At 39.0% G+C, this 25372-nt stretch overlaps 1 protein-coding gene across 1 annotated transcript; it reads right to left on the bottom strand.

Moving 5' to 3' along the window:
- Positions 1–9909: 9909 nt before the first annotated feature.
- LOC139146186 (uncharacterized protein F54H12.2-like) lies at positions 9910–11241 on the bottom strand. Its single transcript, XM_070717594.1, has one exon. It carries the CDS (start codon positions 11239–11241, stop codon positions 9910–9912), a length of 1332 nt encoding a protein of 443 aa, XP_070573695.1.
- Between the last annotated feature and the right edge of the window lie 14131 nt (positions 11242–25372).

Raw genomic sequence — 25372 nt, 5'->3', positions numbered from 1 at the left:
TACACTACCCTCGATATACTTCAGTTTTCTTTTTTCTTCTTCTTTTTTTTGCTTTAACATCAAATGGCTTTGGGAACGGACTAGACTAGCATTTGCTATTTTCCGTTTCCATTTACCCTTTATCACAGCACAACTCAGATGTACATTCATTATTGAATTGTAATATTATTATGATTAAGGGTAATAAAGATTATTATTATTATTATTATTATTATTATTATTATTATTTGATCTTCTCTTTGTCTATTAAAGAAGCCTGCTTTTTGGCGGCTTCCATACATTTTCTACGCATTTTTGCTGCCGTTGTGCTTGCCTCTGAATGATTAGGTTGTGTATGTTCCTGATGTAGTGACCAATTGCTTTCAAGTGTTGCTCAAGGTGAGTGGCCGGGAACGAGTTTTGCAAATTCGCGCCATCTCAATACACCAACAAAACAACAGCGAGGATCACAACAACAACATAGAAGGTTGACATTCTTCAGAACAGAAGAAATACAAGCGACCAAGCGGCCGATATAGCTCCGCGCTGTGTTATGTAGAGAATAACTTTTTTTGACACATGTGCTGATTAAGAAGGTGGAAATCTTTGATAGTTCATTTCAGTGGCCAGACAAAAATTAGCAAAAATAGCTGCAAAAATACACAATTGAAGATTTCATCATAATTTGAACATATCACATTAAGATCATCTCTAAGAACATGTCAACCAAAGCTATATGATGAGTAGTTTTATGAGAATCAAATTTTCTGATCAAAAATGGCAAAAATTTCCAAAAAGTAATATTGCACATTTCATCATAATTTCAATATGTAATATTAAAATTACTCCTTGGAACCTGTATACCAAATATCAAAAATATCAGACATGCATTTTTGAGAAACATGTTTTTTTGACCAAAAATGGCAAAAATAGCGTCAAAGTGACACTGTGCTCACATTTGGTTACACGTGGCAAGCCAGAGTGAGTGTATACACAATATTTAATAGCTTTTATGGACCTTGAGCTTGTGATATTCATAGTCAAGTGCATTTGAAAAAGTTTGATGCACTGTCCATTGAAGTATGAAAAGGTTGGCAACTGTTGCAACTGTTGATCACACACACTTAGGCAATACCATGCAACCTAGTATATCATAATTAGTGATACAATCTGCCATACGAAAGTAAAGGTGTCCTCTTATAATATTGTATTGCATAGAATTAATGTAGACAATATTTGGTTTCTCTAAGGTCTATGGTTGCACAATAGGAGACTATTAAGGTAACACGTAAGAATGGGCATTCTTTAGAATTTCAACTGGTAATGATGCTGCCGCACTCACATGATAATGGTATATCCTAAACTGCCACCAAGTTAAAACAAGTATTGCAGTATCATAGACAAATGGGGGAAACTTCCAAGCAAAAACATATCATGGAGCTCGTGGCATCACATTTGTACATCTATTTTAAAGCCCTTGTCCAAGCAAATTTTAAAGCATCAAACTAGGAATTTGTATAGAAGCCATCACTTGACTTACACAGACAAACATTTTCATAATATACAATATGACAATTAAAAGAAACAGAAACCTTTCAAACCAAGCATTTCTTTCATACAAAATTGTCATATTTAAATCTACAGATGAAACAGTTTGTGATTAGTATCCTGACATTGTTGGATTAAGCAGCGACGTTTTACTGTCTATACAGATGACACTTTTTGTGAATATACAATGTTATCCTGAATCTTGTAAATGAAATGCTGGTTGTTTACAAGATCTGTACACCACTTCTTGTAGATTCACTCATGGTGACTTCAATGCAACACTTTTTGTAAAATATGGTATGTTGGCTGCCTTGCCAAGACAATCTGACCAATGTTTACTGAGATTTTCACTAAGTTTACACTTTTGTTGCTCATTAGCATTTTATTTGGTAATGTTGATTTCATTTGAACAAATACTCATTTACAGTTGAGCATGTATCTACCACAAATACACAGGTAAAATGTGCAGCAATTCTCAATTTGTTGCAATTGGACCAGGGACTTCAAGAATATCATATTTGGCACATTTTTCAATAAAACAGGCAAAACTTTACTAGATCTGTACCCCAAAACTTCTTTTAAACACAACATATAGATATTTCCATGATAATTTTTTGTAAAACAGTGTGTCAGCTGCACTGGTTAATATTACATGTAACAATAACAAACTTCTGTCTTCTAATTCGCTCATATTTACTTAGCCAAATTTCATCAATATTTTGAACTTAAAAATGCAAAGTTAATACCTGCTACCTGATATGTAAATGCTGCACACAATACTTTAGACCAAAAATTGAAAAAACCTCAAAAATACATATATACCAATTTTATGCTTTTCAACAAAAATATCACATACATTGTCCCTCCCAATATATGTACCAAATAACAAAGTAATAACTCTCTCAACAATAGAAATATTGCAGATTATGAAAAATTATTTTTTTCTTATTCTTTTATCAAGATTCCATTCTGTTATAGATAACCATTTAAGCATTCCACATATTGAAGCTGGCCACATTTAATGCGGAATTATTAAGTTATAAGCTCCAAAAACTTCTTCTTGGCCTCCTAGTGTGCCTTGGCCCATGGGCAGTGATAAAGATATAACAAACAGCTGGTATACAGGCACTCAGGGTGAATATATTACATCAATTTGATTAGTTTCTTGTCCTCTTTCCACTTATCTGATAACTTTTAAGACAATCAACCCGCAAGGCAGTTTATATGTATTGACGAATATTTTTGTACTCACATAGCAAACTTTTTTTGATTTCTCATGAACAATATTTGACATAGACTGAAATACATAACATGCAACCAATGTTTACATTTTGCCCATACACCAGATACATGGAGAAATTTCAAAATACAACCATTAACTCAGAGACCCTACAAGGAAAAGTAAACATCGTTTTCTTCAATGGCCAGATGGCAGGAAGTGACTATTTTATAATCTTGATACTCTTCAACATTGAAAACATTATGGACCATATTTGTTGGAGACCAAACCAGCGAAAATCACCTTCACCTTTGCTCTCTAGTGAATTTTTACTGTATTTCAACTCCAAATATAGTTTACCTACTAACTTAATCACCACATTCCTGTAGGTATAAAATCGGCAAAATTTAGGAAATGTTTTCTCCAAATTTATTAAGTTTGCTCATATCAAAGCAATCTGAATAAGTTATGGTACTACCACTCACTGAAATTTTCATGCTAAATTTCAAACCAGCACAGGAAGTGGTTGTGGTAAAGATATTTTCTACCAACAAAAACAAAGAAAAATAAAAAAATGTTGCAATTGTTCATCTCATTCTGACATGTTAATATGTATGAGAGCATTTGTAGGGATTTACAAACCAAATTTCGAATAAATACTATACAGCAGACTATTTCTGTAATTTTTTTTCCATCAACAATTGGGATAAACTATAACAAACACAAAATTGAAGATATTTCTCTGAAAAATTTAAAATTAGCGACCTAGCAACTGAAAATGCTCCTTTGTCTTATGTAGAGAATATTATTATTATTTTTTGTGACACATTTGTTGCTGAAGGAGGAAGTCTTTGATAGCCCATTTCAGGTTGGCCTGATCAAAATGGCAAAAACAGCTGCAAAAATACATACGGTAATTACAGATTTTACCATAATTTGAAGAAATTCAATTAAAATCATCTAAAGGAACATGTCTTCCAAATATCAAATCTATCAGACAAGACGTTTTGAGAAACAAACTTTTTGACCAAAAAATGGCAAAAATTACCCCAAAATACAAAATTACCAATCACAACCTAATTTCAATATGTCATATTAAGATATACCCTAACAACCTGTTTACTAAATATCAAAGCAATCAGACAAGTAATTTCTAGAAAAAAAATTGACCAATAATGAGGAAATTGCCCCAAAATACAAAATTGCAGATTTCATCCTAATTTGAATGTATTATATTTACATAAGCCCTTGGAAGCTGTAAATTAAATATTAAAATATTAGATCAATAGTTTTCAGAGAAAAATTATTTTGACCAAAATAGCAGAAAATTGCCCTAAAATACAAAATTGTCAATTTCAACCTAATTTCAATGTATCATATGAAGATGAACCTGGGAACCAGTATACCAAATATAAAAGCAATCAGACAAGTAATTTTTGAAAAAAAAATTTAACCAAAAGTGGGAGAAATTGCCCCAAAATACAAAATTGCAGATTACATCAGAATTTGAATACACTAGATTTTGATCAACCTTAGGGACCTGTATACCCAATATCAAAGCTATCAGATCAGTCGTTTTTGGATTGAAAAAAAAATTGACCAAAAATTGGAAAAATTGCCCCAACATTACAATATGAAAATTTCAATTCATTTGTACAAACGTGACTGAGGTCATCCCGAGGAACATGTATACCAACTTTCAAAGCAATCGGAAGAGTGGTTTCAGGAAAAAAGATTTTTTGACTAAAAATTGAAAAAAATTACCCCAAAATAGAAACATTCCAATTTCATCCCGATTTGTACACACCAAATTTAAAATACCTAAAGGAACCCGCATGCCAAGTTTCAACTAAATCTGACAAACGGTTACAGAGTTTTAGTAATTTGCAGGGTTTTTCCTTTTCTCGCCTCATTAACATATATTTTACACTGACAAGTTCATTTGAACAAATTCACATCTACGCCCCTAGGTGCACCTGTACACCAAATACTGAGACAGTAGGTGCTTCGTTTTAGGAGTTTTTGACGTGGACGGACGAACATGCATGCATGTATGCATACATACATACATACATACATACATACATACAGACATACATACATACGCTCAGACATGCAAATGAACTGATTCACCTTATACGATAACCTCTCTTTGGTATATATACATTTACCAAATGCGAGCTAAATATTGCCCCAAAAATACAAAATTGTAGATTTTATTATAATTTGAATATTTCATATTTTGATCATCCCTATGGACCTGTATACCAAATATCAAAGTTATCAGACTAGAAGCTTTGGGGGAACACATTTTGACCAAAATTGGCAAAAATTGACTAAAAAATAAAAAATTGCAGATATCATCATAATTTCAATGTGTCACATTTAGTTCATCTGTAGGAACCTGAATACCAAATTTCAAAGCTATCAGACGAGTAGCTTTGGAGGAACACATTTTTTGACCAAAAATGGCAAAAATTGCCCCAAAAATACAAAATTGCATATTTCATCATAATTTCAATGACTATCATTAAGTTCATGTGTAGGAACCTCTATACAAAATTTCAAAAGATGAGTAGCTTTCAAGAAACATATTTTTGACCAAAAATGGCAAAAATTGCCTCAAAAAATTCAGATATCATCATAATATCATATATCACATTTAGTTCATCTGTAGGAACCTGTATACAAAATTGTAATCTTATCAGACCAGTACTTTTTGAGAAAACACATTTTTGACCAAAAATGGCAAAAATTATCCCCAAAATATAAAATTGCAGATTTCATCATTATTTTAATATTTAACGTATAGTTCATCTGTAGGAACCTGTATACCAAATTTCAAAGTCAGAAACACATCTTTTGACCAAAAATGGCAAAAATTGCCCCAAATTGTAGATTTCATCATAATTTGAATACATCACATTTTGCTCATACCTATAAACCTTTATACCAAATATCAAAGCTGTGAGACAAGCGGTTTTGATGAAACAATTTTTTTTAGACCAAAAATGACAAAAATTGCCTCAAAAATACAAATTTGCATATTTCTGCACAATTTGAACAAATCTGAAATAGATATCAGGGACCTGTGTACCAAATATCAAAGCTATATGACCTGTATACATGAAACCATAATTGACCGCTGATAAAACCTCGAAAAAATTGATAAGAAGTGCAAAATATCTAGAATAAGGAGGTGTAAGGCCGCTTCAAAAATGATGAGGGGCTGGAGGAATTCAGGGGGGATTCGAAAATTCTTGGGTAGTCGAGGGGGGATTGGAAAGTTTTGCTCTGTCAATAGGAGGGACCTGAAAAAATTTGGCGCCCAACATTTTGATGTAATCCAATGATTCTAATGTAAGTAATCATTAAACAAAATCTATAACCGTTTTGTCGCGTTTTATGACTTTAATCTCATATATATATATATATGCATAAATATATAATATATATATGTATATATATATATATATATATATATATATATATATATATATATATATATGTGTGTGTGTGTGTGTGTGTGTGTGTGTGTGTAGGTGTGTGTGTGTGTGTGTGTGTGTGTGTGTGTGTGTGTGTGTGTGGTATGTGTGTGTGTGTGTTTGTGTGAATGCCTTTCAATTTTGGGTGAAACAACAATTTGGCCTTGTAATAGGGCAGGAGCTGCAACTGTTGATAATTTGTTCAATATTTATATGCAATGTATCAAATACAGTTTCTTGCTCTCTACAGCATGCTGAAAAACACAATATTCAGTTTGTCAACAAAGCCGTTTGTCTAAATATTGGTGATAATTGAATGAGAGTTCAGACTTAAAGTTACTTGTTAATGATACAAATGCACGTTACACATAGGCTGTGTTGGCAAGCTGAATGGTGGATGGCTCAACATGCTGTAGGGAGTAGAACAAGAATGCAGTTGTAAAATCTGAAAATATAATGTCAAAATACTACCGCCCTGCTACTGCCTACGGGCAGTGCCACTGTCACTGCATATCGGTAGTGACAGTGATAGCTCTGATTTTGATGTAGTTTAAGACTTCGGGTCATAGGACACTCAATTGTACACAAGATCAGGCCAGCGAGCAACACATAGAAGACTAGGAGACTTACAGTTACCGTGGATTTTTGAATTCTGGCATATGAGAACAATCAAATATTAGAGAAAAAATACGGGGTCAACATCCTTGACCTTATATAAATGTACGATGAAAAGTCACAGGTTTTCTCAAATCAATTTATAAAACCATTCAAATTCATGCAGTGAATGAAAGTTTCACGTTCTCATCGTATAATAACACAAAAGTAAAACCTTGAACAGTGAAGACTTTAATTTAAATGAGAAAATGTGTGACTAAATGGAATAATTTATTTTTGTATCAAATTTGCCATTATTACACCCAAAATTTCTGAGATTAAAACATTAATTTGATGGAATATTTTAACCTTCCAGTATCGTCAATTTTGTAAAACATTTATAAGTAGCATGTATTTGTCTAGTACTTTTGAAAAAAATCTGTAGGTCACTGTGCTCAGTACCTGGTCAGAGTTGGATAAACTCAAGTCGGCTTAGACTGATACATCCAAAAAGTCCATTGATGCATTTAAAAATGAACCAATTTAAGAACTTGCCCTAGGATATGGCTCTTCAACCTGCTGATAAGAGGTAGTGTTGAACATCTGCGTGCAGAACTACACAATACATGTTTATTTTACTCTGCTGCGTGCATTCCTAATAAATATGCAGCTGTATGATAATTAGTCCCCAAGGACACCGTCCGGGGGACTTATAGGTTTGGTAATGTCCGTGCGTGTGTGCGTGCGTGCGTGAGTGCGTGCGTGCTTCCGTCCGTGCGTCCGTCCGTTCACGCAGATATCTCAGAGATGCCTGGAGCGATTTCATTCAAACTTGGCACAAGGATTACTTCATATGTCATACAGATGCACGTTGATTTGTTTTGTGATACGATCCAATATGGCTGCCAGGCGGCCATTTTATTACGATTTTTTCATGTACAGAGCCATAACTCAGGCATGTTTCAACTGATTTTATTCAAAGTTGGTACAAGGACATTGACCAATGTCATAGATATGCACGTCAATTTTTTTTGTGATATGATCCAATATGGCCGCCGTGCGGCCATTTTGTTACGATTTTTTCATGTACAGAGCCATAACTCAGGCATGTTTCAACTGATTTTATTCAAAGTTGGTACAAGGACATTGACCAATGTCATAGATATGCACATCAATTTGTTTTGTGATACGATCCAATATGGCCGCCAGGCGGCCATTTTGTTACGATTTTTCATATATAGAGCCATAACTCAGGCATGTTTCAACAGATTTTATTTAAAGTTGGTACAAGGACATTGATCAATGTCATAGCTATGCACATCAATTTGTTTTGTGATACGATCCAATATGGCTGCATTGCGGCCATTTTGTTACGATTTTTTCATGTACAGAGCCATAACTCAGGCGTAACTCAACCAATTTTATTCAAACTTGGTACAAGGACATTGACCTATGTCATGCACATGCACATTGATTTGTTTTGTGATACAATCCAATATGGCCACCGTGTGGCCATTTTATGACATTTTTTCATGTCCAGAACCATAACTCAGACATGTATCAAGGGAATTTATTCAAAGTTGGTACAAGGAGATTGACCAATGTCATACATATGCATGTTAATTTGTTTTGTGATACGATCCAATATGGCTGCTGTGCGGCCATTTTGTTATGATTTTTTCATGTACAAGCCATAACTCAGGCATATCTCAACCAATTTTAATCAAATTTGCTACAAGGACATTGACCTATGTCATACATATGCACATTTATTTGTTTTGTGATACGATCCAATATGGCCAATGTGTGGCCATTTTATTACAATTTTTTCATGTCCTGAACTACAACTCAGACATGTATCAAGAGAATTCATTCAAAAGTATTTTTATCACAGACCTAATGAAGAGGACTCTATCCTCTCTGAGGACCTGTAATCAAAGTACCCATTAACAAGTGGGGACTGTGTCATCAACGATGACTTGTTTGGGTAGTAGTTCTCCACATGCAGCAGCAGAGCATCGGACAGGTATCCTACTGTGTTTTACAACCTACAACTCTTCTTGCTTCGTTGTTTTGGAATACATCGAGTCCGTATAACATAAGAAAACTCTGTATGGACACTTCCTGTACACCGCTTTCATGTTTTGTACTTTCACAAATACTTGAAACACATTCTGATTATCCTAGCCTTCAAAAGTCATAGGTCTAGTGTAGCAAACAATAAACTGGTACGGTGGCATACTACAACTTGTTGTATTCTATTTCATGTTTGTGTTATATAAAGTTTTGCATTTAAGAAAATAAAATGTGCTGTTAAGACTTAAAGATGAAAAACTTGTCAGTGTACAGTCTTTGAGAGAGAGAAAGAGATGTGTGGATGATTTATTTTGTTTAACTCCCCTCTCATCCCAATCCGCTATACCCACCCTTTGAAAAATGATACACACTGGTAATGTTTTCAATGGAACAACTTGTCAAGTTTATTTGAATGTTAACACCAATGCAAATATACAGAGAACAGCTAACTTGCAATGAAAAGTGAACGATAAATGCTAACACTTCTTTAAAAAGTCAACATCATAAACGTCAAAATGAACCCCTGTCAGTTTTTCAATAAAATCATTGACAAGAAAGTCGTTGAAAGTCAAATCTTCAGTGAATTGCTTCATAAATGTTCGGCATGGACCATCCCTGGCACCAATGCAGCAGATAATAGAGAACGTACTGTCCACACACAGAAGAAAGGGGTCCTTGGAGTCTCTGCCTGTTATAGATCTGGTCAAAATAAATTCTTTTCAGGAATGTCTCGAAAGGTGTCTTGATGGGCGGACGTCCATAGGAATCGAAATATTCCCCATTATTGCTATCCACAAAGTAGCAAGCAACCCAATGTTTTCCTGGTTTGGTGCTAGGGTCCACATTGGCAAAAAAAGCAGCTGGATATGATTTCAGTCTTGTCTTGGGCAACTTTTCAGAGGCCATCACCCCAACAAAAGAAGATGCTGTGTACCTGTCCCCAGTCAAGATCTCCCTGAGCTTTAAGGTGTCCACGTTTTCTTATTCGGAGTGTTGAAGGACACTTATTCAAAAGTCAAACAGGATGTTGCGATCTCTGTCAATTTCGATCACGTTGTCCAGCTCGCCATACACGAGTAAATTCACAGTATTTGGCAGGGCTTGTCTGAACTGCAGTTCTATGCCAAGTTTGCCCTCTTTGATCAGGTTCAAATGCCCTCTGTCAGTAGACAAGTCCGGTGTGAGATCAAAGGCAAACAGTGTGTATCCATTGTCGTATTCAAAGCGATTGATATCAATTCCTTCATTCCGACCTATTTTGTTAGTTCCAGTAAACAGGGAGTAGTAGGCCCTAAGGAATGATTGACCGCCGGCCCTGGTGAAGTCCATTTTCAGAGGTTTGCTTGGAATTTGTTTTCCACCGACATTGAGGACAAGTGATGTCATTTCATAATGTTTGAAGTTGAAAGGGTTCTTCTTGTACGAACCATTGAAGGCATTGCTGTCAACCAGACCCAAAACTACGCGTTTAGGTAGCTGTCCCAGAAAGATGTGATCTTTGTTGAAGGACAATGTACCTCCAGAAATGGACAGAACTTTCATCTTACAACGATATATGAGATACTTGGATGGTCCCTGCTTTAAAGCTTCTGCATGGCCCAACTGTACCGATGGACTGAGTTTTATTTTTCTGACCAGTAATGTAGCTTCGGTGACCACTGCTTTGAAGTTTGGATTTTCTGCAGAGCTCACAAGAGAGAAGGCTTTCTTGCTTCTGTTGAGTTTGAGACGTAATTCAACACCATTCATTAGATACTTGGGATGAAAGAAGAGATCCGAATGGATGGGTCCAACCATATCGACAACTTGACTGCCAGATGTGAAAGCATATCTGCTTTTCAGTCCCTTGTTCGCTTCTCCACCTTCTTTTTTAGGGTCCACTTCGTCCATTTTTAAGTGATAGTCCTTGAAGAATAGGGCAGCACCAATATGAGTGTCTTTGGACTCCTTCCCATAATTTAACAACGTCTCCATCATCACTCGGTATGGGTAAGTAGGGGAGGGGTTGGATATCATTTTACCATTGAGGTGTATATCCACTTGGCTGAACAGTGAATGGAGCCACAGATTGACAGGCCCCACTGCTGCATCTGCACCCAGGTTACTGCAATCAGCTTTTGCGATCTTAGCCTTAATCAGAAGGAGCATTGAGGACAAATCTATGTAGTCTTCCCCTGAGCCAGAAATCACAAATCCAATGGGTCCCGATTCCACTATGTGTGTCAGGGGATGCACTTCTTCCCATTGTCCCTCTTCCACACTGGTCTGAGTTGGGGGAACTGTGAACAAGTCAAGTTCACTCTTGGTACATTCACAGGAGTGTTTATGAAGAAATGCCATGTTGGTCAAAAATGTCAGGAGATCTTCTCTGTCGCTTTGCTTTGGAGGAAATGACTCTTCTGCGTGGTGCTCTGCGTTTTATACCACCGCCGCCACCAGGGGAGAAAAACTGTTTCAAACTCCGTCCTGCCATTAGGTCTTTTCCAGCTTTTACCAATCGCCTTTTTGCAGAACACTTCACGTTATGTCCACTGAGTGCATCACCTGCAATATTGAGTCCTGTTTTTAACACCTGTCTCCCTAGGACTTTGGCACCTTGTTTCACCAGCAGTGTGGCTGCATGGAAAAGACCTCCCAAGAGACTGCCTAAGCCATATCCTCGCTGCACAGCTGCTCCCTGGAACGATGCTCCATTTCCCACCTGATCCACATTAAACTTCCTGTATGTGGCTGGGTTGCTTTCATAGATTTTACGTCTATAAGGCATGGTTCAGGCTACAACAGTGTAGGGCATTGCTTTCTGAAGCCTAGTGTCACAATCACTTTCCCACTCTGGAATGGTAATCTCCGACCAGTGTCGTCTCTTATGTAGACCTCTACTGTATCGAATTTGCGGTTTCTTAGGGGAAGAAAGTATGGAGTGTGGAAGGTGTGGTTGATCATCTGTCCGTGGATCCCTTCCACATTTTCTATTCTCAACAGTGGTGCAAAGGTGTCTCCCACCAACTGGTCGTCCACCAGATCACAATACACATAGAGAGAAGAGAGGTTTCGAACACTGAACATGAAGGGGCATCACTCTTCTGCCGTAATACGGTATTTGGATAAAATCCCATGATTTCAGTCAGACCTGGTAGAAATTGGAGACTGGTACGCTCAATCACATCAGTGGTCACTTTCCAGGACACCGTGTCGTAAGTCAACAGGATATCGTCGGGTAAAACTCGCTCTCTCAGAGTAGTCAGTATACTTTGAAAATCATCATAGTATCCTGCAGGTATTTTGACAAGTGTTTTTCTATGGTTCTGATCATCATACACGAGAAAGTTTCTGCCCTCGACCACGTTGTACCAAGAGAAAGGGTAGTGTATTTCTGTCAAGGCCACTTCCCAGTTACCCTTGAGGAAATGTGACAGTGTGTCCACACTTCTTTTTCATTGGTCTCGTTCACAGAAGCAGGTTTTCTCTTGATGCTGCGCTGCCAGGTGTTGTTGTAGGAGTGTATTATTTGAGGAAATATGGATATGTAGTTTCTGGTAAAGTATTTCCACATTCTAGTCTTCAGCGTGCGGTTGAAACGCTCAACCACCGATGCTTTTGTTTCATTTCCAGTAGTGAAGAAATGAACGCCTTCATTCTTCAGTAATTTTTGAAATATGTGGTTGACAAACTCTTTACCTCAGTCTGTTTGCAGTTTGTTTGGTTTTCGTCCATTTTTAAAAATCTGTTGGAAGGCTGACACCAAAGTGGTTCCACATTTATCTTTCAAGGGAATGGCCCAGGCATACTTGGACAGGATGTCAATACATGTGAGCATGTATCGGTATCCTTTGTTGTATTTTGCCAATGAACTCAAATCAGCCAGATCGGCTTGCCACTGTTGATCCATACCCCGAACGATCACTCTAGCCCTTGGAAACTTCCACCACACAGGCTTGTGCAGTGTGTAAGTGTCTTAATGTTGCATCCATTCCCTCACTTGCTGACAGGTGATTTTCACCCCCTTTTCTCCTGCAGCACGGTAAACAGCATCAATTCCTCCAAAACTTGCGGAATGACCCGGGTCGTAAAATACCTCGCTGAGATGATGATCCAAGTCCATCGATTTGGTCGCATGTTTGGACCCAGAACAGCAGGCACATAGACACCTTACACGTTTGAGAACATCATTTACAGAAAGGGAAGGGGGACAACGCTCCATGACCACAACCTCCTGTAAAATGACCAGCGGCAGAAAGGGCCTTGTTGTTTTAAAAATCGATCCAACTCTTTGGACGATGTCAAGGTCTTCATGCTGTTGAAATGACAGGAGGCGCCTTCTTCTTCTTCTTGACAGACGGCTGTTCTGTGAACATTTCAGGGCCCACCATCACTGTCGTCCATGTGAAGCAATCCTTTGGATTTCTTCAAAGACTGGATCCAATTCCATTTGTCTCTGTTTCCTACCCGATCTTGTGGAACGTTCATGGCAGACAATACCTGTGCAAACCGTTGCCATCCCCTGGGAGTAAAAGTTTTCCTTGGACGTAAAACATCATTGACAAGATCTATCATGTGGATGCCTGGCACAGGACTTCCATCGTACACAAGTTCCCCTTTCTCGTTCCAGTCAAGTAGATCATTCTGTTTCTATTTCTGCAAGAGTAGTTTTGCCTTTTTCTTCATAGATTTTGGTACACTTTCGATGACATCCAACTCTACCCTATCTGCTGGCTTTTCATCATCAACCCTTTCCCCTTCCGTGCTCAGGTTTAATGAAGACATGGAAGAAGAAGTTGCAGCCGAATCATCAGTTTTCATCTCAGATGGAAGGATGCTGATTTTCACAGGTTCCTTCCTTTTATACTGCTGAAGAGTCTGTTGGTATAGCTTAGGTTTTTCATCACCAACTATATCTGTTCTTTCTAAGATCTGCTGCATCTTTTGGTCTAATGAGGACAATACCTTGGTGACAGGATGCGTCGTCTGATTCTGCTGTACCTGTATTGTATCGAGTAATTCCTGCACCACCAGTGCCATCTTGTTGGCGTGTTCCACGGAGAGAACAGGTCCTAAAACAGCAGAGAAAAATCCTCCTTTCTGGACCAGTATTTTCTTCTTCTTCTTGGACGTTTTAACCTTTCTATCTGTCAATGTGCGCAGTTGATGTTTGTGTTTGCTCAGTTTCTTCTTTTGACCTGCTGTCAGTGGAACACTGCCCCTCAAGATGTTAAGACAGCACTCGCAAAGACAGTGAATGAGTTCGTTACTGGCTCCTTCAATAACTCCCCTTTGTTGCTTTGGGTTGCCTCTGGCTAACACAGAGAGAAAGTGGGCATGCTTTCTCATTCGCTGAGACATGATGAATGATGACATATCTTTCAGTCACATCTGTTTTATGTTTTTCTGACATAAACGAAGGTAGTCTCTCCGGGGAAAATGTGGGAACGCAGATGAGTGACTTCGGGAGCATTTGGTTTCAGGTCAATAAGAAGATAGGCGTATGGTTCTCGGGTAGCATCGAGAAAGGCTTCCTAAAACGCGTGTTTCCAGGATACATTTGCTTGGCCAGGTGTGTGATTTGTGATCCATCTCTCGGATTTTTGAACAGGATCAGATAATGTGAATTCAAACTCATGGTTCGGGTCTCTCTACCTTGATGAAACAGATTTTGCAAGATAAGCATCATGGACAGATTGTGATGGTGAGAACCCTTGGTGAAAATATTGGCAATCCTCTTGTCGTTACCAGTTTCAGACATCAGTCATCAAGGATCAATAAATTGGACTGACAGGGAGAGAACATACTGTCCAAGTCTTCAGGTATGCCTTCGACAAAACGAATGCCTGGAATCTTTGCAGTGAGTTCTGCATAGGCAGATTGGTATTCGCCATAGCACCAAACAATGTTTTCTGGAGCAGGGAAAATCATGGCTTCCCGTTCCTTGAGCAGTCGCTTAACAATTCGGTTTTGCCTGATTGTGTTGGTCCACATATGAGAGCTGTGAAAGGATGTTGAAGTCTGATGTCCATGATTGAAAGGGTTGATGTTGTTCGGACAAAGCATGAATTATTCGTATCAACTGGCACATTAACTGATTGGAGTCAGATTGCCTGGCTAGTTTCAACAATCTGTGCCTCTCCACTTTGTCTTCAATGTTATGCACTTGTGTGAGATGGTTTGCCAGTCTGACTAATTGTTTGCATGACAGCCTGGGTAAGGACAGTTCTTTCAAACTCGTGGCATGGCACATCAAGTCAGCCGGTCAGCTCTACAGTGTGACTGTTTACTTTTTCCAATTTCTCTGCTTATATCAAATACTTTTGTGATACAGAACAGGCTTTCTTTTGAAAAATTTATCATATATGATGTACGGCAACACACATAAATACAGAAAGAACATTGGATTTGAAAAATCCCGATTATTGATGATCAACTTCAGCAGTGTTTGCAGAATGAGACCCATCACGTCAAATGAATGTCAGACTGCAAACATCACAAACTTATACAGGAAAGTAATCCCATTGGATGATCTCATTTCTCGACAACGGGAGGGCAAAAGGGGACCCGTGGGGCAAAGGGGCCTTCAAAAGTTTCTTGCAGGGACATAACAAATGAAAGAGTGACACACTTCAGTGGTCAGGAGAACTGCTTTCAGGTGGCCCCTGGGGCAGTGGGGCCCACATTTTGGCCTTTGGAGCAAAGGGGCTACACATACACACCAACTTGTTTGACTAACACTATATACGTAAACACCAATGAATAAATACAAACCAGCTGCTGATTCATTTCAAATTTTAAAAGTTGTGTGAGGTTTAATACATCAAATTTTAACAACATTTTGTACACCCAACATTTGAAAGGCAATAAATTTCACTTCTCAATACAATATCCAATTCAAACACTTAATTCGTCGCATTTTTTCTTTTTTCTAATTATACGCCGGTTTTGTTTTGTTTAGTTTTTCAACAGTTTTAAGGGCACATAAAATATGAACGAATTGTACTGCTTTTAGAGATTATCAGAATATAACATGAGGCTGGAACATTTTGTTTTGAAAGATGATCAACAAAAGAAGTTATCACTGAGTTCCTCACAAACAGATGAAAATTCTGAATTTACAGACAAGTTTCAAATTCCAAACAGTCAGTCACCATCACATTACAAATCCAAGGGTACAGTGGATACACCATCTTCTAGAACTTTTCTCTTGATGTAAAGGTAGGTGAACCCATATTTCAACTGTCGGTAGGTGTACATGCATATCCCTTCTAGACGAAATCCTCTGTTGGTGACAGTTTTGGGACATCTGGATGTCAGGACATCAAGGTACACGTCTTTGGTGATGTTGTTAGTTTTCTTGCTCACTCCCTTGCTGGAAAATTTATCCTTCCCACAGCCAAAACAGTAATATGATTTACTGTTCAGGGCGATGATGCCTTCACCTTGCCTACCTAGAAGAGGTCAGGTGTCCTCTTGTCATGTTGAAAATGGGTTGGTCGGGGAAACCACATGTGGCGTTCAGCTTCATATAGGGCCTGCATTTCGGGCTTGACCAAGCTGTGAAGTGTGTCTGCATAATGGCTATGTAGGCAGAGTCTGTGTCCATTTCAACATACTGCCAGTCACTCCTGTCAAAATACTGTTAATGAAGTCATAGTAAAACTGTAGCATGCGTAGCTTGGCATATTGGTAAACGAATATTCCAATTTGCATGGGTTGGTCTATGGTGATAGTACGTTTAGAGGAAGACACTTCATAGGTGTCATCAGAGAAGTCGATGATTCTTCTTAAAAGGGGTGAATTAACAAGTCTGTTCGCCTTGACAATACCGCAGATTTTCACATCAAGATGTTTGTCCTTGTTCATCAAAGTTTTCCCGTATGCACTGTTGCCAAGGAGTTTCATCGTATCGCCCAGAACAGACTTAGAGGCATCAGCATCTCCTTGTCGACAGGCCTCAGATACAGATTTGCCAAACTCTTTGAAACAGGACTTTGGATTATACTCGATCACTTGATGTACCCGTTTCACAACAAGTCCGTGTTCAAGGTACCACTTTAGAAGGGGTGAAATAAGGAGACGTTTCTCACCATGAAAGCTACCAATCAGTGATCGACGAGGGGATCTGAGCTGGTCTTTTCTGCTGCAAATGAAAACATGTGCGCTCCTATGTCCGATCTTGAGATGTTCACATTCTTAAAGATTGGACACATCTCAGAAAAATGTTCTTTGAGATGTGGCGGCACTTCAATATCACACTCTACCATTCCAAAGAATCCTCCATTACGCACAGCCTCAATTCAGGTGCAGCCAACGAACGATGCACTTTTAAAGGGGTCCTTACTATGGTAAGATATATTGTACATGACAAGTAATGTGAACTGACTAATTTTAAGTCATGAGGGTAATTAATTAGCTGTTCATAATTTGCCCTCCCACTGAAAATTTTTCAACTTACCCTACCGCACTCAAACTTCATTTTTACCCGCTCCCCACATATTTTTGCCTGTTTCCCCTCCCCACTGTGAATGTTTGAAGCTCCCCTGCCCCGTGGCGAAAAAAAAAACTTGCCGATTTCCCCTGCTGTGGAAAAAATTCCCCTCAAAATTTTGTCATTCCATTTCCCCTGCAGACATGAAGCTACCCTACCCTGTGATGAAAAAAAATGTCGATTTTCCCCTGCCCTGAGAAAAAATTCCCCTGAAAATTAACATTCCCATGCAAACACATACTGCAGTGGCCTTGTATTTGGTTTCCATCTCGCAGTACATAGAGTGAGATGTGGGGTCAATCGATAGGCTAAGTTACCTTTAAAAGGTATAAGTACTTGCACTGTGTCCCCATTCCCGGAAACACCATGGCTGAAATTCCCCTGTCCCCGTTTTAAAAGTAGCTTCCCCTCTCCTCGTTTTTCGCCAAGCCCTGTCCCCAGGACAATCAACCAATATCTGCCCTGCCCGACAAAAAAACTAAAATTTGCTCCCTGCCACCTAAAATATGTCCCCTGCCCTAGCAAAATTAAAATTTCCCCTGCCCTCAAAATTGCTTCCGGAATAGCTTTTTCGATGAATAGCTCCGTTGGCTGCACCTGTCAATTATGTCCTTCTCTTGTAAGAAAAAAGACCTGTCAAAATATCTGTCGTGTCTTCTCCGGCGAAAGGCTTTTAGGTCAACATCAGCACGTCTCATGTCAAGGTACTGGCATTCCCATAGGGTTACCAGATGGAACCCATGTCCATGATGTATTTGTCATTGTTCATAGTCTCCCTATAGAGTTCCTGCATGGGTTTTCCTCTGATCTCATTGATTTCTTTGCCTCTGTTAAGGGAAAAATTATGACCATTCCAGAAACGCCATGGAATTGGTATACTGTGTTGGAAGTTTCGCAAAAACCATCAACGGAAGCTGACGACTGCCTAGACACCACTCTCCTGCATTAGGGGAGAACCATTTGATTTGGGGGGGGGGTATGGAGGAAATGGGTATGGGAGCAAATTTTTTTTTCCTGTCACAGTGACAGCAATTTTTTTTCTACTGTCAGAGCTGCATCAATTTATTTTTTTTCAAATGGAGTAGCAATGCAATTTTTTTTTTCTTTGTCATCAAGTTTGTGATGCGTTGTATATAAGGGAGCCGTCATTATTTACGCCTGAAACTCAGAAATTTCAGTGACACCCCCCCCCGTCAACCATGATGAATTTGAGTAACTCCCCTCTCTAACTCTGAAATTTTGACTGATCCCCCCCCACTTAGAAAAGTTAAATACAAATACATGTATTTGTAAAATTTACAAAATACAGCAATTTAACAGTAAAGACCTTTCAAATCCTGATGTACTCTGCTAGACTATCATCAGTTATCTCATGATGGTTCAAAAAAGGTGAACCCATCAAAATGAAATTGCAAGTCACAATAAAATAAAGATATAAAAGCTCACGCAGTATCTAACCATATAGTATATTGTTTAATTTGGATGGGTATTATGACAAGGTTTTCACTAGGATATCTGACCGGGCAGAATTTTAAAGTATAGGGAGAGAACAGGTGAGAAGCTTTGGGGGAAAGTGTCACAGGGGCTTTCCCCTATCTTGCATGCAAAGTTTAAGATATTGATGTGAGCAATGGTGCAGTCTGGTGCGATCTGAGAGGTGTTTTTTAATTTTTTTACTAAGTGAAACTGTTAGAACACCCCAAGGGGGAGAGCACGAGAGGGGGTTTCCCCCTCTCGTATTGGAAATTTTGGGAAATTGATGTGTTTAATGGTGCAATCTGAGAGGAGTTTCAGGTTATTTTGCATTTGGTAAAACTGTTTGAAAATGACATTGAACACTGCAATATTTTTTTACATTTTATGCATGATCAGTGTTTGTGTCACAATATTCAACAACCAAACAATGACAATACAATTTGTGAAAGACAGTTCTGTTTGCCAGAGACTGAAGATAAATAAATATACAGGAACGGAAAATTTGTGACCTTCTTGTGTCATTTCTCCAGCTGCCAGCTTCTAATGAAAAGCATGAATATGGTATGTTTAACTGTCAAAATGGTCATTGAACTGAGGTAAATGAAAACATGTTTCTGTGATAATAAAGGATGAATTCACAACAGTTCAGTTTTGTCCTAGATCCTGTGAAAATTTTGAGAAATTGATGTGCGCCACGGTGCAGTGTAGTGCAATCCGATAGGTATTTTAAATTTGTCTTTTACCAGTAACACTGTTAGAAGAGCCAAGGGGGGGGGAGGGAGAGCACGAGAGGGGGTACCCCCCTCTCGCATTGAAAATTTTGAGAATGGATGTGTGCAATGGTGCAATCTGAGACGTGTTTCAATTTATTTCGCCAAAATAAATTGAGTAACCCGTCCCCCTTCTTCCTCTCCACATTTTGAGTAACGCCCCCTGAAGTTTTCAATTTTTTAGTGACCCTCTCCCTTGTATTTCATTACATTTGTTGTTCCTCAATTTTTCATTGTCAACTTGTACATCTTCCTAATATATTTATATTGAGAGAATACTATATTGATTTTAACACTAGTTTATTGACTCCTGTCTTGTGTTTTAAAATTTTCACAATTTACAGAAGTCAGAAAGTCCCCTTTAGATAGTGCCTATGCCATCTATATATTGCAACAGAAATCCTGAAATATGATTTCTTGGGTCAGGAAAGGGAAGGAAAACATTGAGTGCACTGAGGTGTAAGTAGACCTATGTAGTGCATGCTTATATCATAAGTGCTGGGAAAAAAACATAAGATTGCTTGTGGTAAAAACATTTGCGCCGCCTATGGCGGCGCGCCGGCAAAGAATACATGAGAATAGGGTTTCCAATTTTGCTAATTTCTGGTGCATTGTGACAATTTTTTTTTTCACTTCTGTCTGTTATGACAATTTTTTTTTTCTCAGGCCATGGCAGGATCATTTTTTTTTTCTTCTATCTCACCTGGCGACAAATTTTTTTTCTCAAAATCCTCCATACCCCCCCAGAAATCAAATGGTGTTCCCCTTACCCTTATGCTGAATATGGATGTTTTCTTTTCTAGCAACAAAGTCGTGCCACTCCACTGCCATGGGTTCAGACCATTTCCGTTTGAAATTTTCACTGGCCTTTCTTCTGACATTAAAGCCTGTAGGCATTTCCTGCATCCGTGCCCAAAGGTATAGGGCATTTGCATCATAGCCAATTATTTTCTTGCAGGTTTTGCCATCATGAATGGTGGTTTTATCTTCCTCTTGGTAACAGTGGAAAATAATGCTCGGACAACCGAAGATATTGGATTTGAAAGTATCATGTAAGTCTCTATCTTGCTCGCAGATTAGAGAGAAGTTGACATCGACTGGAAGTTGTCCAAAGAGGTATCGCATAGTCACACTGGGTAAAGAAACTGCATCTTTAAAAGGATCGACTCCTCTTTCTCTGTAGAAGGCAACCATGTTGTCCATGGCTCGGAGAAAGTATTTCACGTCAATGTTGTTGTACCAGACGAGGAAGTCTCTGAAACTTGTCATTCGGCGTGTTTCCCAGACCTGCTGACAAAATGCATATCTTCCATGCTGATATTTGTTGCCTTCAGGCTGCTGTAGAAAGCTGAGTGTGGTGGAAGGGATGTTTCCTTCAGCTTTTCGAGCGAATCCATCCACTCGTATGGAAAGAATCCTCTTCACCTGCATTGTACGCTTTTAAGAACTGAGCATAACTGAGCATAACTGAGCATAACTGAGCAGCCATGCGAGATGTAATTTGCAATATCAAGAAAGTGTAGTGTGTCTGTCTCTAACACCAGATAATCCGCAGACCTCTTCATAACGAACTTTACTTTGTCTTGCTGTAGCAGTTCTGGCCAAAGGTACGGTTTTGCTACGTTCAGGTCATAGTGCCCCGAATTGAAGCCAAGAACAGGCAGTTGTTTCAGATACCTCATAAAATGACGCAGGTGCAGCCAACGAACGATGCACTTTTAAAGGGGTCCTTACTATGGTAAGATATATTGTACATGACAAGTAATGTGAACTGACTAATTTTAAGTCATGAGGGTAATTAATTAGCTGTTCATAATTTGCCCTCCCACTGAAAATTTTTCAACTTACCCTACCGCACTCAAACTTCATTTTTACCCGCTCCCCACATATTTTTGCCTGTTTCCCCTCCCCACTGTGAATGTTTGAAGCTCCCCTGCCCTGTGGCGAAAAAAAAACTTGCTGATTTCCCCTGCCGTGGAAAAAATTCCCCTCAAAATTTTGTCATTCCATTTCCCCTGCAGACATGAAGCTACCCTAACTCAGCGTTGAAACTACGCCCGTCCTCCCGTCCGAGACGGGTAACTTTTCAGTCGGACGGGAGGAAAATTGTACTTCCACGTCCGTGTGTCGGGCTTTCGATAGTAGCCCATACGCCATACCCAGTAATCTCATCGATCATGATCAGCTGCTTCTAGATGTTGTTTCAAACGAAATGTAGTATACCAATATGTCGGACTTCGACGCGCTTATGCTACTGAAACTGTGCAACTGTGTAACGCCGGAATGCAATTGCAAGCGAGACATGTAAACACCGGTAAACAGGAAGTCGCTCATACTAGTAAATCTCACACTAAAGCGAGATTTGCGCGATATCAGCCAGTGCTATAAATATAAAGATATAAAGGAAAGATATAAGAGATAAAGGATATAAAGGAAAATGAGGGCAACTCCACACATCGGCTCTACCAAGATTGTTTAGTATTACGATATGGTGAATAAAAGGATCATTGCATTTATTTTGTGTGGAATACATGGCGAGACACCGGTGAATCGATAGTGCCTTGACCCTAGTCATGTGATTTGGGTCCCCGGTAAACCGGTTTGTTGATTGAGTGATTCGTCTTAACCGTGTTTCGGAACCAAAAATGGGTTCCTTCATCAGTCGCTCTCTTGTTTTGTATCCCCTCCGCTTGGTTGTGTGATGAAGTCATCTTCGTCCTCGAGGAGGAGAAGCCAGATTCGTTATTGAGAGAGTTAGCCACTATTGACTGACTCTATAGTGAGCGATCCGGTGTGTGGTGTCATATTATATTTAACATGACCCTGCATCTATAAGGATTTTTGTTTTAGGGCATATTTTGAGCGTTGCTAGTGCTCGTTATGTTAACAGTAAATGTTGTACTAATCTGTCAACGATTAGTTTGTTTTAGGCATTTAAATCGATTATCCGAACTTTCAGTTTTGTGTCAATTTTTCGTGGACTTTGTAATAGATTTCGGGTCGATATTGGTGCCTGCTTTCCGGTGTTTGAAAAGCATGTTGTGAAGGGCTGCTTCGAGAAATAAACCTTGTTTCTCTGTGTTTAGCCATTCCCAGGTTTCATGGTTTCGTTAACAATATTTGCTGTAAACGGCCTTTGAAATCGGTTTGGTCTGAGGAGAGTATTGGTTTATATAATTCATGCCGCCAACTTTGATTACTTATATGGCAGCTCTCTCAGTTTTGATTTTCTTTGCCAGATAATGTTTTCTGTATTGCTCAGCAATCTTTTCAGTTTGGTTGATTGTAGTACCAATTCGATGACAGATTGCATCTTGGTTTTATACGATAAAGTGGCATAAAATGGAGACAAATTAAAAAAAAAAATGTTTCCCCGTTGTTAAAACCGCTATCGTGAAACCTTTTAACTGTTTGAGCGATATGGGCAAAGTGTGTTTGAATTAACTAATTAATTAATCAGAGTGTTATCAGCATTGTTATTGTAAAAATTTTGTATTCAAGTCCGGATTAGAATTCATTTCAAACAGTGGAATTCAGAACAGCTTGTTTGTAAGATCATAGTTAATACTCATGTTGAAAATAAAGTTGTTTACAATTTGAAGTACATAATGGTTTTGTGTTTTTTGAATGAATGGATTTGTCAAAAATTCAGGACAGGCAACTTTCTGGCAGGACAGGCAAGTTTTGAAAGTTACCAGTCCTGATGTCTGGCAATATTTGGCCATTTTCCAAACTGCTAACCTGTGATGAAAAAAAAATGTCGATTTTCCCCTGCCCGAGAAAAAATTCCCCTGAAAAATTAACATTCCCATGCAAACACATACTTCAGTGGCCTTGTATTTGGTTTCCATCTCGCAGTACATAGAGTGAGATGTGGGGTCAATCGATAGGCTAAGTTACCTTTAAAGGTATAAGTACTTGCACTGTATCCCCATTCCCGGAAACACCATGGCTGAAATTCCCCTGTCCCCGTTTTAAAAGTAGCTTCCCCTCTCCTCGTTTTTCGCCAAGCCCTGTCCCCAGGACAATCAACCAATATCTGCCCTGCCCGACAAAAAAGTAAAATTTGCTCCCCTGCCACCTAAAAATATGTCCCCTGCCCTAGCAAAATTAAAATTTCCCCTGCCCTCAAAATTGCTTCCGGAATAGCTTTTTCGATGAATAGCTCCGTTGGCTGCACCTGATGACGCTTCATCTTACTCAGGGATGTTTCTCATCATCATCTGCTACCCTTCGCCTGCCATCTTCGCCTGTAACTCGGTTAGAATGGATGCAAAGTTGTTCTTCATTATTTTAAAGCAGTGACAACTGATGGTGTTAAGGTAGCCCAGCATGTCAGATACCAAATGCTGTGGGTCTCCTTCAGAGATAAAACAGCGCGGTCCATCAAAGGATGGTACGTTACTGCATATACTGACGCTCAACAATTCGTGCTTTGCTTCAAGACACAGTTTACCGCCATCGGATGGAATCATATTTTCTTTGTTCAGATAACACTCGAAATCGAATGTAGCTTTGTATGAGTAAATGTGCAAATGCTCGGGCACGGATATTCCCATCATCGCAAGGGAATCAAAAATGGGGGGGGCGAGTTGAAAAGTGCCGCCTGGAAACTTGTGTCTGGCCAGTGTTGTACAGGTTTTCTCGTGTCTGTGTAATTTGCTTAAACGGTCGAATACTTTCTCGCAGTAGGCGCACTTAAAGGATTCGGCGTAGTGGTCGAAATGCGAATGTATGAAAAGTGACAATGATGGTGGTTAAAATACATGGTATGTCTGTATTTTCTTTCGGATTTGACAGGTGTTTGACGATTCTTGTTGTGTAGGGAGATCCTTCTTCCTCCTCCTCCTCCGTAGAAAGTTCACACACTTCGATATTGATATCAAAGATAGTTTCTAATTCTGCAATATCGTCCAAGGACACACCTTCGAATTCGTCGCCAGCTAAATGTCCCTGCTGCTGGAGAAATTGCTTTAGGTAGTTGACTGCAGCCACTTCCAAACGTGTCTCCTCATAACCCTTTGCCAGTGCAAGGCAACGGAAAAAACACATTGTCGTTGTAGGTCGGTTGGTATGTGAGTTGTTAACCAGTGCCACAACACTGCGACATGCTGTTAATGCTACAGGCAAGCTTGTGGTGTTCTGGCATCCGATACTGTGTTTTGCAATTTTCACAATATAAATGGTAACGTTGGTAATGAGTTCAATGACCCATTTAGTGTTCGGTGTGTTCTGTCTGATGTCTTCCACAATATAAATATCTGTAGGCGATCCAGCAGGTCGACCAAATCATCTTGATTCCGAATCAAGAAAGGCGTGTCTAACAGATTATTATTCTGTGATGGATAGAAGTATCTGAGTTGATCGGTTTCGACAAGGCGCATGATAAAACCAAGTGCAAAGTTGACTTTATACTGGGTGGATTGCCTTCGATGAACCATGTTCTGGACAATCTTCAAGTCATCTAAGGGAGCATTCGTTATTTACGGGGAGGGGGGCCGGTGGAATTTGAGCGACAAATGAAACGTAAAAAGCGACCCCCCCCTCCAAATCAAATTTCTAAAATTTGACCCCCCCTCAATTCATCAATTTTAAAATGTGACCCCCCCCCCTGAAAAAAAAATTTCATCAGATTTGATTCATTAACCCTTCGCACCCTGTGGCCCGGGCTGAAAAACTTTCCTCACATACTAGGAGAATCACATTTTTGGTGAAATGCCAAAATCAAATTTTTTGCACACACATGAACTTG

This window comes from Ptychodera flava, chromosome 12 (genome assembly GCF_041260155.1).
Source record: "Ptychodera flava strain L36383 chromosome 12, AS_Pfla_20210202, whole genome shotgun sequence".
In the NCBI taxonomy this organism is placed as follows: Eukaryota; Metazoa; Hemichordata; class Enteropneusta; family Ptychoderidae; genus Ptychodera; species Ptychodera flava.
The sequence above is the reverse complement of the archived record's forward strand: the minus strand, read 5'-3'. Positions and strand labels throughout refer to the sequence as shown.